At 47.0% G+C, this 15,473-nt stretch overlaps 1 protein-coding gene across 1 annotated transcript; it reads right to left on the reverse strand.

The window, feature by feature from the left end:
- Positions 1–2,058: 2,058 nt before the first annotated feature.
- On the reverse strand, positions 2,059–3,405 carry LOC125945780 (uncharacterized). Its single transcript, XM_049668070.1, has one exon. It carries the CDS (start codon positions 3,247–3,249, stop codon positions 2,059–2,061), a length of 1,191 nt encoding a protein of 396 aa, XP_049524027.1. The 5' UTR covers positions 3,250–3,405.
- Between the last annotated feature and the right edge of the window lie 12,068 nt (positions 3,406–15,473).

Below are 15,473 nucleotides of genomic sequence, written 5' to 3' on the forward strand. Positions count from 1 at the left end.
CCTTGGGGTTCTTCATACGGATAATTCCTCTATTGTTAGGTACCAAAGCCACGGGAGTGCTACTGGCTTCACTGCGAAGAAACAATTCCACCGGTAGATCCTGAGGGGGAATAGAAGCAGACCAGAGGGTCAGAGATGAGAGGCCCAGAAGTGAGACAGACATCACCTTATCAATAACCACAGTGTATCTCAAGGGGATAAGAAGGAAACAATAAAGGTAAGAAAAGTAAAAGCCGGCTACTTGTCAGCAATCCCGGATGAAGACCGGATCAGGGCACACCAGGGCAGCGTCATTTGAACAGGAACAGGAACAGAACCAACAGAACCACAGCTGCAACAACGCTTCGCTTTCAATTCCGCTGCTGTCAGATGTCGCGGGTGCCGCAGCTTGCTCTGCCTCTTCCTCGTCCATGACAAGCTCGCTTTAATCTGCAACCATAGATCTGCCCACGGCTTTGGCGTAGCTGCGAGTACATGCCTCCTGCTAATGGCCAAACGCATGACATTCGGCGCACTTCGGTACCCTGCAATTACGCCGTATATGACCCAATGAAGGCAAAGAGGGGCTCGTTCTGGCGCCACAATGAGCACTGTACCGCTGGAAAGACGCATCTGGTGCGATATGTGGTCCAGTGCGATACCTTCTTTCAAAAACAATCGCACAAACTTTGTAAGAGAGTCAGCACAATCGAAGCCTTCTGCTTCCCACCTATCATTGGTCACCTCCTTCACTTCGCCGTATTCACTGAATGCCCACCGAATGTTATCATTCGTGACATCCAAAGCCACTCAATGCAACTTCAGATGGACCTCCTGCCTGTTGGGGTCGATGACGATGCAAAGACGATCCTTGACGACCAACCTTCCTGCTTCTATGAGCTTGTTCAGTTTCATCCGTCCGCAGGTTAACGAGCCACACTTGGGACATCTGGTAGGCACTTATTACAGGGTGATTCCATGTAAGATCGAACAAAGGATGGCCGGTCGACCTTTTAAATTTAGTTCAAAATTTTATATATTGTTGCCTGATGAGTGGAAAGAAGAGATCCGCAATGGGTTTTGATGCCAAAAATTTTTTTGAAGCACCGCGAATCAATAATGACGAAGTGGAAGAATGACACGCTTACCTGTTCTGCTGTTTTGGCCAACTTTGGTTATGAATTACACAAAACATATTAAAGTTAGGTAGCTGAAATTTCTCTAAATAATTATATGCATGTTCTTGCTTGTGTTCAGTTATTTTTGGTTTTTGTGGATAGTGTAGATGTTTAAAAAAAAACCTCAAAATCGGCCCAGGAAACGTTTGTTTGTCTACTTTGCAGGTCTTTATCTCAAAAAAGGCTTGTGGTAGAGCGGTAAGAATTCCGCATTCCGCTCTAAGCATACTTATTTACCAAACTGCTAAAGCTTATATTTATATCACTTTTCATTAAAGAGATATTACCGGTGTAACTTCAAGAAAACACCGAACAATGTAAATTTCTGATGACAATTAAAAAAAAGCACCATTTTTGACATTACTTAAACTTTGCTCACTTATTCTCCTCTACACCAGCTTTCATAATCATTAAAAACATATTGCATAATTTTGTTCCATTCGTAGTTACAGCACGTCGAATGAGGCCCCTACGCAAGGCTCAGCGCACCATGCAGGTCTGAAGATTCTATGACATTTGTGATCGCGTACGACCTTTAAATTTTGGCATGATATTGTATCCAGTCATTTATGCCTTAACGCTGCAAATTAGCTGTGGGACAAACCGCAGTGAATGATTCAGAATCAGTTTTGTACGCGTGGGGTTCCTGGTTGCGCTGCGGCATCGGAGAGCACACAGATGTTTTGCGCAATTAACCTCTACGAAAACGCACTCAGAAATCGATACCCAGCTTTGATAATCCAAAAATAGGATAAAATTCAATAAGCAAGCAACTGTATTCCAAATAATCTTTAGCGTAATGAAAAAAATTGTGAACGTAACGGAGAACCGCTTCATTAAAACAGAATTTGTTTCTGGGTTGCAATCGTTTATTCGAATGATTCAATAACGATGATTTCCTTCATTCCTGTACACATAGTTTCTTCCATGCAGACCCGGCTATGCGTGCCACGTACAATTCAGGAGATGCTTCCGTTGACCTGGATAGCTGCCAGGCATGCCAAGACTGAATGCCATGGAAGGCGGGCACTTCCATCCACTCATCCTTCTTTAAGTCGCGGAAGGCAACAACTTCTTTTTCTTCAAGATGTATTAGATGCACACCCTTCAGTTTTTCTGTTAAAATTGTTACAAAGTCTCTAGCTGCCCGAATTGCACTTTCAGGGCTTGTTCTGAAGTTGTTGAGCATTGCTTGATGCTCGACGAGTCCTCCAACTCCGTCGCACGCGTTTTTCCCGTGTCCAGTTGCTGAGAATATCCATTGGGTATTGGGACAATCGCTCTTTCCGAACTCGTAAAGGCGGTATCTATTTTTGAAATGACTGGCGGCTCCATCACTCACATACGTCACCTTGGAGTACACCGGCAGGTTATCGTCCACCCATTCTGTCGCTTTCTTTAGAGCCAAGCAGGCGTGAGCGGAGTCGTGGTTCAAGTCGTCACTAACAATAGCGAAACTCTCCGTAGATGTTTTCGTTGTTACCACGCATGTAAACACGGATACTTGCTGCTTTTTCCAGTGGTATGCCTGAACTTCGTCAGGAAGCACGACAGTCCAGTTTTCGGCAAAATCAAAGTGGAATACAATGCTCCCACGCTGTGTACATTGCTTTTCCTCGTAGATAGCTTTGCCTTGTGTCTTCCTGATGTGGTTGTGCACGATCCACTTTGCCACTAGAACCCGAAGATGATTCAAAAAAGTATCAGCATCCAAAACCTTTTTCACAAGGTCGCCTGCCTCCCACGTCACTAGCTGTATTTCTTCTTCTTCTTCTGGGATATTAAGTTCCTCCACTGTCAGGGACCCGCCTTTTAGACACTGATTGCATTCGCCTAAAAGGCACTGTGCTGATGACGGAATGCAAATGAATGCGGAGTGAAGGTCATCAGAATTGATTCTGTGGCCAGTAATGTTCTCAAGAGCGGCAAGGCAAAGTTTATAGTTGGCGCAAATGACACAAACGCACACATCATGCTGGGGATAACATTTTACCCAGCGCGGTCGCAAGGTGTAGAATTTTGATAGGCCAATGCCAGAATCAGGATGCTCGTCTTTGTATATGCGGAATGCCTCTCTAATAGATCTGGTCATGAAACGCTTTGTTACTAATACTTTTTCTCCATCGATCGTAACCGACAAGACATCCTTTCTGTTAGGGCTTTGTCTCGCGCATTCCAACTCGTCCTTCGTGTAGTACTCACGTGCCGCAGATACGCACTCAGGGCTCACCTTGTGCCTGGTGAAAGGATCCGGCCGGTACCACACACCGTGATTTTCTTTCAATTTCCTGGACTTGTTTATTTCATACATCGATGCTTCAGGAATAAGCTTCTTAATCTCATGTTTAGCTAGTGTCGATGGCAGGAGAGTCAGAAGTTGATAACGTTCCTGGGGTGTCGTCGACGCTGCATAGGCTTGCCGAAAGCTTTCTGTCCACTGCTCGCAGAAGGAGCACTTTCTTTCGGCTGAATTTCCAGATGCATCACATTGGTTGTACGCCCGCCGTATCTTGTTGCGAACATTTTCCGCTACCGCCTTCTGCACCTCACTTTGTTTTCTTTTGATGTAAGTAGGCCTGTCCCGACTTCTCACTGCGCCTGGGCGTTTCAAAGGGGACACGCAGGTAGTCGCAATGATCTGGTTGACGATGTTGATTTCTGCTTCAGGGGGCATAAAAATGTCATCGCTCAACTGTGTGTTCCGTGAGGATATTTCATTGCAGAAGTAGCGAAAGCACGGGTAGCACAAGTAGTCATTCTCTTTGACAGTTACTGATGTTTCGGATGTTAAAAGTTGCTCCAAAGCATTAACGTCTACGTCGGTAAGTCTGAGAAAATTTCGCTTCTTTGCAATGAGCTTCTTGTGCTTAGAAAGGTAGTCTGCACAATACACTCGCTCAGAGCTATATTTTGCCGCCATGAGACGCACATGAACAGTAGAGTAAGAGCAAAGCACAAGCACTATCGGTGTCGAATGAAGTGTGAACAGCGGATCGATTCAGGCTATCTCCTGTCAGGCCATCTGCTGTTCAGGCCGTCTGCTGTTCAGGCCATAGAGTTTCTCACTATAACACCTAGAGGGTAAACTGGCGCCACCGTCTATGCGAGTTTCTTATGAGGCGCCGTGCCCTCATGGGAATGACCGGATATGTGTCTGCGAGGCTTGTGTTGGCTGGTGTTGAACAAGGCTTCGTCTAAAACGTGGATATGGCTACACAAATAATGCGTTCTTAAAGTAAAATCTACATAAAAGGCTTTCATTCACCCATATTACATATCTCAATAAAGTTTACTCACCTACAATGCCGAATGAAGTGAAGAAAAGCAAGAACAGACGACAAGTTGTTCCAAAGCAAGCGACAATCTTGTCGTCTGCCCTCTAATTTTAGCGGCCAGCTGATACTTTTTACGTTTCATATAATTGTGCATCCAATAGTAAGTCATCAAAATTAAACAACATATGTTTTTGTGTAATAATAAAGCTAAAGCAGTTTTTTAGGTGCTATTTTAGCAGGAAATGAATCATTGTGACAGACGAAACGGTGCTAGCCAGGCACGTCTTGAATGCGTTCTGGCTCTCCAAGAACGCTGCCAATCCGAAGTCACGATGTACCGGCATTCCCATGGATACCACAGCACTGCAGCGCCAGTTCTGCCTCTAGGTAATATAGTGAGAAACTCTATGGTTCAGGCAGTCTGCTGCCGTCATCTGAGATAGGCGCGCACATCCGGTTACCGATAGTTTTGCTTTTGTTTCCCTTGGCATTCTACATCTTGATTTGCCACTGGAGTGCCGCGTTAATACTTTCCACCTCTTTCGGTACTACTGGCCTTTCAAGAAAAAGAAATCCAATCCTACCTGCATTCTAAACACTTAGGGGGCAAGAAGTCGATCTACAACAATTGCCTATCCTTGCGTAAGGGCCTCATTCGACGTGCTGTTAACTACGAATGGAACAAAATTATGCAATATGTTTTTAATGATTATGAAAGCTGATGTGGAGGAGAATAAGTGAGTAAAGTTTAAGTAATATCAAAAATGATGTTTTTTTATTGTCATCAGAAATTTTCATTATTCGGTGTTTTCTTGAAGTTAGACCTGTAGTATCTCTTTATTGAAAAGTGATATAAATATAAGCTTTAGCAGTTTGGTAAATAAGTATGCTTAGAACGTAATGCGGAATTCTTGCCGCTCTAACACAAGCCTTTTTTAAGATAAAGAGCTGCAAAGTAGACAAACAAACGTTTCTTGGGCTGATTTCGAGGTTTTTTATAAAAACATCTACACTACCCACAAAAACAAAAAATAACTGAACACATGCACAAACATGCATATAATTATTTAGAGAAATTTTAGCTACCTAACTGTAATATATTTTGTGTAATTCACAGCCAAAGTTGGCCAAAACAGCAGAGCAGGTAAGCGCGGCACTCCACCTCTTCGTCATTACTGATTCGCGGTGCTTCGAAAAAATATTTGGCAGCAAAACCAATTGCGGATCTCTTCTTTCCACTCATCAGGCAACAATATGCAAAATTTTGAACTAAATTTGAAAGGTCGACCAGCCATCCTTTGTTCGATCTTACATGGAATCACCCTACAGCAACGTCCTTGATGACGCCGGCGTCTTGCAAGGGCTTTCGGAAGTCTTCGATACGATATTGACGACCTGAGATGTCGCAGTACAGCATGACTGCACGCTTGAAAGCTTCCCCTGATGAAACGTTGGGCATAAAAATGCCACCGCTGTTGACGACCGCTGTCGCAGCTCTCTCAGAGCCAACCATCCTGCGTCCGCACGCGTCGGTGACCGGTAGCAGAATGTGCCCCAAGGACTCAGGCATGGACATGCGACATATAACGCCCTTATAAATGTATCGCGACAAGCAAGTGCATTAAGGCGCTTGGCGCGTTTCGATTTAGCCACCTGCTGAACCTTTGTAATTAGTAGGGATTGTGCGTGTTCGCAACATCTTCTCCATATCGAAAAGTAGAGATTGCTCTGAAATTTACAGCAATAGAGGCACACAAAGCGAAATAAACAAACCCACAAGAACGTATAAATCCACAAGCACAAAGATCAGACAAATTCATGTTCTTCTGTGGCCTCGTTTTAGGCAATTAGCGTCGGATTATGCTATGCCGCCTCGTCGCCTATGGATTGCGGCTTCAACGTGCATCAGCAGTGCATCGCCTACTGTATCGCTTGCGATGGCACCACCTAAGACAACTTCTGCGCTAAAAGGTGCAGAAAGGCAACGACGTCGTCGGGCAGAACTCCCTTTGCTCCGGCGACAGACACATCAGCGTGACGCAGAAGGTCTTCGCGCGTTCGCGGCTCATGGTGCGAACTCTGCCACTGGAATTCCTGCAGCGCTGCGCGTCGCAGCTCGAATCTCGCTGCCGTAGCCACTACGGAGCTGGACCAGAAAGCTCGCACCTTAGCCGATGCCACTCACAAGCAGGACGGCGCTCGCCAACAGGACGCCGCGCTCGAAGAAACCTGCAACATGGTCGCTGACCCGCGAATCGTGTGCCTTTCGCAGCCGCGGACTGTGAGTTCACGAAGCAAATATGCAATGGCTTCTTTCAAGACACCTTTACCTTCGTATTCTAGCGATTACTATGAAAGAGGGATCAACCATAATTGATTGTTTATACCTCTTCTTAGGAGGTATATCTTAGGAGTAACGAAAAATCTTAGGAGTAACGTTAAGAGACAGGAAGAGAGCGGTGTGGATCAGAGAACAAACGGGGGTAGACGATATTCTAGTTGACATTAAGCGGAAGAAATGGAGCTGGGCAGGCCATGTAATGCGTAGGATGGATAACCGGTGGACCATTAGGGTTACAGAATGGATACCAAGAGAAGGGAAGCGCAGTCGAGGACGGCAGAAAGTCAGGTGGGATGATGAGGGTAGGAAATTCGCAGGCGCAAGTTGGAATACGCAAGCGCAAGACAGGGGTAATTGGAGATCTCAGGGAGAGGCCTTCGTCCTGCAGTGGACATAAATATAGGCTGATGATGATGATGATGATGACCTCTTCGAAGAATCAGAACACTTCTGAATCTTCGCTAATCGCTCATAATGGGTATGAGCCATATATAGAGGTAAATAAACAAACCTAAGTAACAATTGCACATTTGATGTAGATGTAGATCCTTAGTATATATTGGCACGTACCCACCGCGAGGAATTGGCCTAGAACCCGGTAGGTCGAAATGATATGTCCAATAGAGTGCAAAATTTTAAACTGCCTCAGTTGGAATTCGAAGATAGAGATTAAAGCCTGCGTGATTTTGGTATTATAAAAATTTTACCATAACCATAAATATAGCAATTACATACGGGACTGACGGCATTTCTTTTTCATGAGAAAAGTGGCCTTGCAAATTAGCACCGAACTGTCCCCATTGCGGGCAACATGAAACATTAGATCATTGCATCATTGTCTGACAAAGATATGCTTATTGCGAAAAAGAACCTTAGAAACACCGTTCCGACTTCTTAGATTAGAATTAAATGTTCAAAATTTACTATCTTTGGGGGACTCAACCCTTTGGAACAGCGACAGCAAGGTTGGCGATGGCATCCAGAATTTCATAGCAGGGTCAGAGAGATTTAGACACTAAATTAGAGCTGAAGGTTCTGTTATATTTTTACAAAATTTATGATTAGCTGTTTATTTTTTTCAGTTTTCATTTATTTCTTTCCCCTATTAAAATAATGTTTTATAATCTAACGATTATTTCTCATAGACGTACCTATTCCCGAATTTAAGTTTGCAGTATTTTATAATTTTCGAACACGGCATAGCGCTATCATACCACCATGAGGAAGGGTGCTAGGGTGGACGATGCCGCCCAACAGCACAGACTCCCTCTCTGGAATGATCCTTACCAGACCACGAGAATTGGGAACAGCGTCTCCAGGGACACAAACCCCGATCTTACCTTTGCGGCGGACGTCCCCTGGACACAGTGGAGTCCACTTCCGGAAACCCTACGTAGCGATCACCATATCCTCCAATTAGATGTGGCACCTACATCAGTAGACAGACCAAGACCGGAATTGCACGACTAACTGAATGGATGGAAATCATATAGGGACAACCCAGATTGCACAGCAACTATAACCGACGTTGACGAGTGGCTGAAAAATGTACTACATACAGCAGAACGCCACACCAAGGTCATACAACTCAATGTCGATACGCCCTAGGTCTCCGCGCCTCTCCTCCCACTCTGGGAAGCCAGAAGTGCCCTCCTCAAGAAATGGCAGCGACAAAAGCTCAACAGAAAGCTAAAGACATGCGTTGCTCTCCTTACCAAGTAAGCTCAAGACTATGCAGAGAAACTCGCCAGGCAGAACTGGTACGCTTTATGTGACAAGCTACAGGGGACTCTGAGCACCTAAAAGACCGGGCACCTCCTACGCGCACTCCTAGCCACGGAACCTACCAAAACGGAACAGAAGCAACATCTCCACAGACTTATCCACAACAACGACGGATCAGAAGAACACCTCCTCCGAGAAACACAAAAGAAGCTCTGTGGAGATGCACGTTGTAAGGCGTCAATTCACACCACAGAATACGCTGGAAAACCGAATCTAGAACTCGACTGACCCTTCACGCCGACCGAACTCCACGTAGCCCTATCCGAGCTGACTAGAAATACCAGCCCTGGCAAAGACCGGATTGCCAACAAACATCTACGCAACCTACCGCAGCAGGCCACTGCGGCTGTCCTCCGGTACTACAACGAGTGCTGGGGGAAAGGAGAACTGCCTGCTGTATGGAAGCACTCGGAGATCACCATGATAAAGCCCAACAAACCTGTCAGCATGGAGAGCCTTCGCCTGATCTCCCTCACCTCGTGCGTGGTAAAGCTCTTCGAACATATTGTTCACGATCGCATTACCCAGTGCCTCGAAGATAACGGCCACCTAGCGGACACAATGTTCGGTTTCAGGCAGCACCTTTCAATGCAGGACGTAAGCTTACAACTGAAAGAAGACCTCCTCTATCACCTTAACAATCGGAGCAAGTACTGCGTACTGGCAGTAGACGTCAATGAAGCCTTTGATAACATCAGCCACGATGCGATCCTCAACAACCTCGAAGGCACCGGCTGTGGCACTGGGCTCTACGCACACGTCAGAAACTTTGTGACCAACCGCACTGCAACCGTCGGGATCTGCAACATCCGCAGCGAAATCTTCCAACTTCTAAACAGAGGCATCCCGCAAGGGTCAGTCATCTCACCGCTACTCTTCAAGATATCTGTGATCAAGTTACCCAAACTCCTCGAGACCATACCTGATCTGCCTGACGCGATGTACGCTGATGACATCACGCTCTGGACCAGAGTTGCGCACATTGGCAGGCACGAAAACGCCCTACAAGAAACCGCAAACACTATCGAAAGCTATCTCCGAAACTGTGGTCTCCGTTGCGCCCCCGAGAAGTCTGAACATCTCGTCCTGAAAGCAAGAACGAGAGGCAGGCCACCTAGCTGCGTAGAGCCCGACCCCTGCGTCACCCTCAATGGGACGTGAATCCCGAAAGTCGATAGGCTACGAATACTGGGACTCCTTACTCACAGGGACGGATCCGGAGCGGCCAGCCTACCAAGACTACAACGCACCCTTTCGTAACTCACTTACCTCGACAAGAGGATCTCAAGCCAAAGAAGCGGGCTCAGGGAGCAAGACATGCTAAGAATAATACAAGCACTGCTCATCAGCCGCATCAGATACTGCATGCCGTACCTGGCTTTATAGAACGCAGAAATAGAAAAGATCCACATCACGATAAGGAAGGCAGTCAAAGTCGCCATGGGACTAACCCCCACCCCCATGGCCTCTACTACACGTCTCCTAAAGATGGGCGTACACAACACGTGGTAAGAGCTCGCCGAAGCGCACAAGAAAAGACAACTGGAATGACTCAAGCTCACGCCCACCGGGAGATCAGTACTGCGATACGTAAACTACAGCGAGAAGTACGTCGCAGACACGGAGAAGAAAGAAGGAATCCCATCGGACGTTCGAGAGTCCATTTGCATCGCACCCGTCCCACGCAACATGCATCCCATATGCATGTTGCGTGGGACGGGTGCCATCAAACGAAAATTTAAGCAAGACCTGGACGCCCGCTTCGCCGAAGCGGCCAAGTATCCGCATAGAAACGCGTACGCTCTCAGCGTCGTTGACTCCTGAGGCCGCGAGTTAGCATCAGCAACCGCCAAGGCACGCAACCCGGAAACGGCGGTAGAAGCGGCAATCGCTCTCGTCACTACCACATGCACAGACGCAGCAGTCATTTTCAACTACTCGCAAGCCGCCTATAGAAACTTCTCGAGGAGCCGCATCTCGGCTAAAGCACCCAAGTTACTAAAACGACGAAGCACTCCGCTCTCGTACACCTGGGTAACGTGGGTACCCGGACACGAGTGACTAGAGGGCAACGAAGCGGCCCACACCACTGCCCACGAGCACGTCAGCCGGGCTCCCCTCGCCCCACACGCTCTCCGACCCGCGGCAGAAGAGCCGGAAGCCGTACCCAAGAACTATTGGGCGATATTAGCCCACTACAGGCTCGAGCGCCGGGTTTTCCCTCCAGCGCACCCAAAACTCGCAGAGAAGGAAGGGTGATCCTAAGACGCTTGCAAAGCAATACGTACACTCACGGTATTATAATGCATCGTTTCTACTCGACGGTCCACGACTACCTCTGCCCAGTCTGCAACGTTCCCGACAGCCTGGCAAACTTGCTCCTGGAATGCCCGTGGTATGAAGACAGCGAAATGCAGCCGGAAACAGGTGCGAACTGAGCACCACAATCAAACGAAGATCACCTAGTCGACAGTGGGAGGGGAGGAAGCTCGCCCTCGGGGACCTGGGAGACTAACGACAACTCATCACCAGGGCCAAGGGGGCAGTCGACGCCAGAGCGTTCCTGGACTAAGGAACCTTCCCACCTCACAGTGATATCGGGCCTCGCTCGGGACACTGTTTCACTAATAAACGTTCCTCTCTATCTCTCTCTCCTTTCTTATTGTTATATCTAATTACCCGGTTGTTGGCCAATCCACCAGAGTGGGCCGCGTCACTACCATCTAGGATCTACAGCTACATCTACATAGAATGGGTGACTTCGGCCTTCCACAGAAATATCCTATGCTGCCGTCTTTCGGGGCTTATGTGCAGCGAATCTCACGCAGAGATGTAGCATCGTCCTTAGTAAATTCATTTATGAATGTAATTGGCTTCATTGTTTCTTTTATGGCTCGTTTCATCATTTGCTTATCCTCTATTTTATCTATCCACATTTTTTTTCTTTTCGTGCGTGCTACAGAATCACAGTTTACGAAATAATCTTTCACATACTTTAAAACTTCATGAATCCTTAATTATGACCACTCACGCTTATCGGAAATATACCCAATTCTGGACCAATGCACCTGAGTAGGCAGGTAAGGTGAACGTCACCACCACTAACTAGCCATTAAACGGAAGCCAGCGGATTGACAACAAGCAGAAAAGTTGCTAAACGACTATTGAAATGCTTCAGGCATTTCAATAGGATACGTGATCAATTTCTGGACTAGGGCGATGGCGATCGTACACTGTATGGCCCGGCTAACGCTCAGATTGCTGTAAGTCACTATCATCAGAAGGCACCAGAAAATTACAACATTTAATACATGGAGTGGAATGCTGTTTATTTAATTACCTGCAATGTAAAAATGATGTATGAAGGGAATAGATGGTGGACAAGCAACTACGGCTTACAGGACACCAACCCTAGTCTTCCTAAAACACGGGCAATGTTCTTATCATTCAGGCACCGTGGCACTGTATTCCCTCACACTTCCTCGGGTAAACCAATTTACGATACTTTAATGCACCGATGATGACCAAAAATAACACCCGGCTATGCAATGAAGGAAAAGAAAGAAACGCTAGGGACCAGATTGCCGTAAGTCACTACCATGATAATACATATCATACAATTACAACATTTAATACATCGAGGAAAATGCTGTTTATTTAACTGAAATGCAGAAATGATATATCAAGGGAATACATAGTGGACAAGTGACTACTGCCTACAGGTGGGACACTAACCCGCGTCTTCGCTAAATGCGTGCGATGTGCTTGTCATTCAGCTGCTGTGAAACCGTATTCCCTCACACTTTCTTGGATATTGATCCGTTTGCAGCGCAGTAACACTGCAACTGTTCGGCAGCCCCTACACTCACGGCCTTTTGCGGTGGTAAAAAAGTCACAGGCCTGCGCGACACACGCAGCACAGTCACAGCGTGCTGCGTGTGCGGCAGGGTCTTCGCGGCGAAGTCTCTTCGCCTCGTTTTGAAAAGAACGATCTCAACTGTCCGCCCGGCGTCGACGGCGAGCTGCGGCTTGCAATGTTCTCTGCACAGCAGCCTGCTGAGCTCGATGATGCCTGGTTGTAGCCGCGCACGTAGCTCTATGGTTCGCTTCTTCAGCAGCGGTTCGTACCTTGGAGGTAACGCCATAACGGGTATCGAAGAGGTATGCAGTATACGTGGCTCGCACCTCACATCCCTTGACCCGTGGCATGGTACGTTGATGTTGTTGACGATGATGATCATGATTGTTTATTGCAATGTTCCAAATGGGCTGATGACAAATAGTCACCTAGCCTGCTTGAGTTAACCAGGTCCAGTTACATGCAGCGTGCAACTGCTATATGCAACTTACATGTCGAACACCGTGTGTTCGCATGCACCTTAACTAGATGGCTCCACAATACTGCGGGAGGCAGGGGATCGCTTTGATTGCGCGCCTCATCTGAATCGCATGTCGTCGTCTGCGACTGTGCGCCTGCTCAGGGCGCATTTATAGGTCATTTTTCGCTCGTGCATTTTTTTTCTTTTACAGCGAAGCTGTCTATGGTTGCGATGTAGAAAAAAAATATATCCGAGATGTTGACAAAAAGCAAGTGGGCCGATCCTGATGATTGTGCAGAAGGGGTCCAAGCTCCATGGCACGAACATTGTACGATAATTATTTTTGATAGTTCATTGAACAACCAACTATATAAGAAATTACTTTTCCACATTTCATTTAAAGTTTTTTTTAATAGTAAAAGAGCTATTCTTGTTGACATAGGACACATGCAAGCTGCAGAGACATGGCTCTTTCGAAGAATCTGTGTGGGTCACACAGATTCTTCGAAACACACAAACACGAAAGCAAGATTCGGACGACACGGGTGTAACCTGTGCCACACGAGCGAAGGAATATCGTAGATTTGATGCTTTCCGACAGTTACACTGCACACTGAAACATCGCACACTGCACATGTGTACCTCAAAGATTGTTGCAACCATTTCTGGGGCTAAAGTTGATGTTAACAACATCAGGAAGTTATCTAGAAGGAAGTACCAGCGCATGTAGTACACAAATCATTCAAATCACGTCCCAGCGATGGCTTTCAAAGGACAACATAACCCGATCTCTAAGGCCATTCTTTTGCTGGCTGCAGACGGCACAAGGAATTCAAAATTAAAAGTACGTCATAAAATTTCTTTCTACGATAAACTATAGCGTAAAATATGGAGTGTTCGGTGGTTTGTTTTATCTCGCAACATGTATACGTAGCTGGGGGCGCAACACGACACAAAACAGGAGTTTACTGGTTAATATATTTGGCATCACGGAGGCCACAACAACCTCACAAGTACGCAGATGGCGCTGTTGTTTTTCCTGCGTCTTACCTAGTGGCGGGTGCTCTACCTAGTGGTAAAGCGCCCGCCTCGGCTGCGGGAGGTTGTTTGTTCGATTCCCACTGCCGCCGGGCACCCACTGGATCAAATGGGTACAAGCGTACCCCGGCCTGGCGTTCGGCTTCCTTCAGGGGTGATACGCTTGGGAAAGGAGTCTGCGCCCTGAATTCCCGTCGAAACCCTCGTGTGCACGAAAACAAGTGACGTCTCGGCCGCTCCCATGGCGGCCATTTCCCATGTGGCGCCCCAAGCACCTTTTGAGGTGGGGACGCCTTCGGGTTGAGGTGAAACACCCCTTTCCAAGCGTTGAGGTCCCAAAATGGCCGAGCACCAGGCCGGGAACGCGCTTGTAGCTATTTTACCGGTAGGTACCCGGCGGCAGCACTTGCCTCCCACAGCCGCGTCGGATGCTCGTCCACAAGGCCGTCTGTGGTTGGACAAGAGGCGCCCAGAGACAACTGCTGAAATCTCTTTTGGGCCCTCTTTCTAGATGTGAACCCCCACGACAGCCGAGCACCAGGCCAGGGGACATCTCTACCCATTAGAAAAACCGGTGGGTTCCCGGCGGCACCAGGATTTGAACTCGGTACCTCCCGTATACGAGGCGGATGCTCTACCGCTAGACCACCGCTACGCTAGACCACCGCCACATGGCGGTGGTCTAGCGTAGCGGTGGTCATACTTATTGTACAATAAGTATGAGGTGGTGCGTGGAATCTGGAAAGGAGTAATGGTGCCAGCGCTAACATTCACAAATGCCATTATATGCTTAAAATCGAATATCTTGTCCGGTTTGGAAGTTAACCAAAGATCAGTAGGCCGGTTGGCTTTGGGAGCCCACGGTAATACCACAAATGAGGCAGTGCAGGGTGACATGGGTTGAGCCTCTTTTGAAGTCAGAGAAGCACAGAGAAAAATTAGTTTTGAAGAAAGGCTCAGGAACATGGATGAAAAGAAATGGGTGGCTAAAGTGCACAAGTATCTCTACATGAAACGCGTGGACACAGAATGGAGGAAGAGATCAAAGAAGTTGGCAGCCAAGTACAGGATAATCGAAACTGCAAATAGACAACCAGGAGTCATCAGAAAGAAAGTGAGAGAAAAGGAGACCGTGAATTGGATGCAAAGAATGGAAACAAAAAGGACAATAGAGATTTACAAGAATGAGAAGAAAAAAATTAGAAGGGAAAATCTGTACGATAAAACAAAGGGCAGTGCTTTGCTATTAGAGGTTCGAGCCGGTTGCCTAAGGACCAAAACATACCGGAGCAAATATTCGGAACTAGATGAGGCATGTGTATGCTTCAGTAAAGATCCAGAGACCACTCAGCACATCCTAATGGAATGCGACGGCATCCACCCAGCGAGAACCGTAGGTAACGTGCAACTCCAAGAAGCGCTTGGGTTTAAAGTGGAAGGAAACATCAACAGATCAGCCGTAGAGATAAGCAAGAGACGATTAGAGTACTGGTGGAAAAAAAGCAGGGAAAAGATGGATACGACCGGATCTTTTAAAATCATAGGTAGCGGTACAAGG

This window comes from Dermacentor silvarum, chromosome 5 (genome assembly GCF_013339745.2).
Source record: "Dermacentor silvarum isolate Dsil-2018 chromosome 5, BIME_Dsil_1.4, whole genome shotgun sequence".
Classification (NCBI taxonomy): Eukaryota; Metazoa; Arthropoda; class Arachnida; order Ixodida; family Ixodidae; genus Dermacentor; species Dermacentor silvarum.

What these genes read in the sequence shown, in the direction of transcription:
- LOC125945780 (XM_049668070.1), bottom strand. Translation starts at nt 3,249, where the DNA reads ATGACCAGATCTATTAGAGAGGCATTCCGCATATACAAAGACGAGCAT.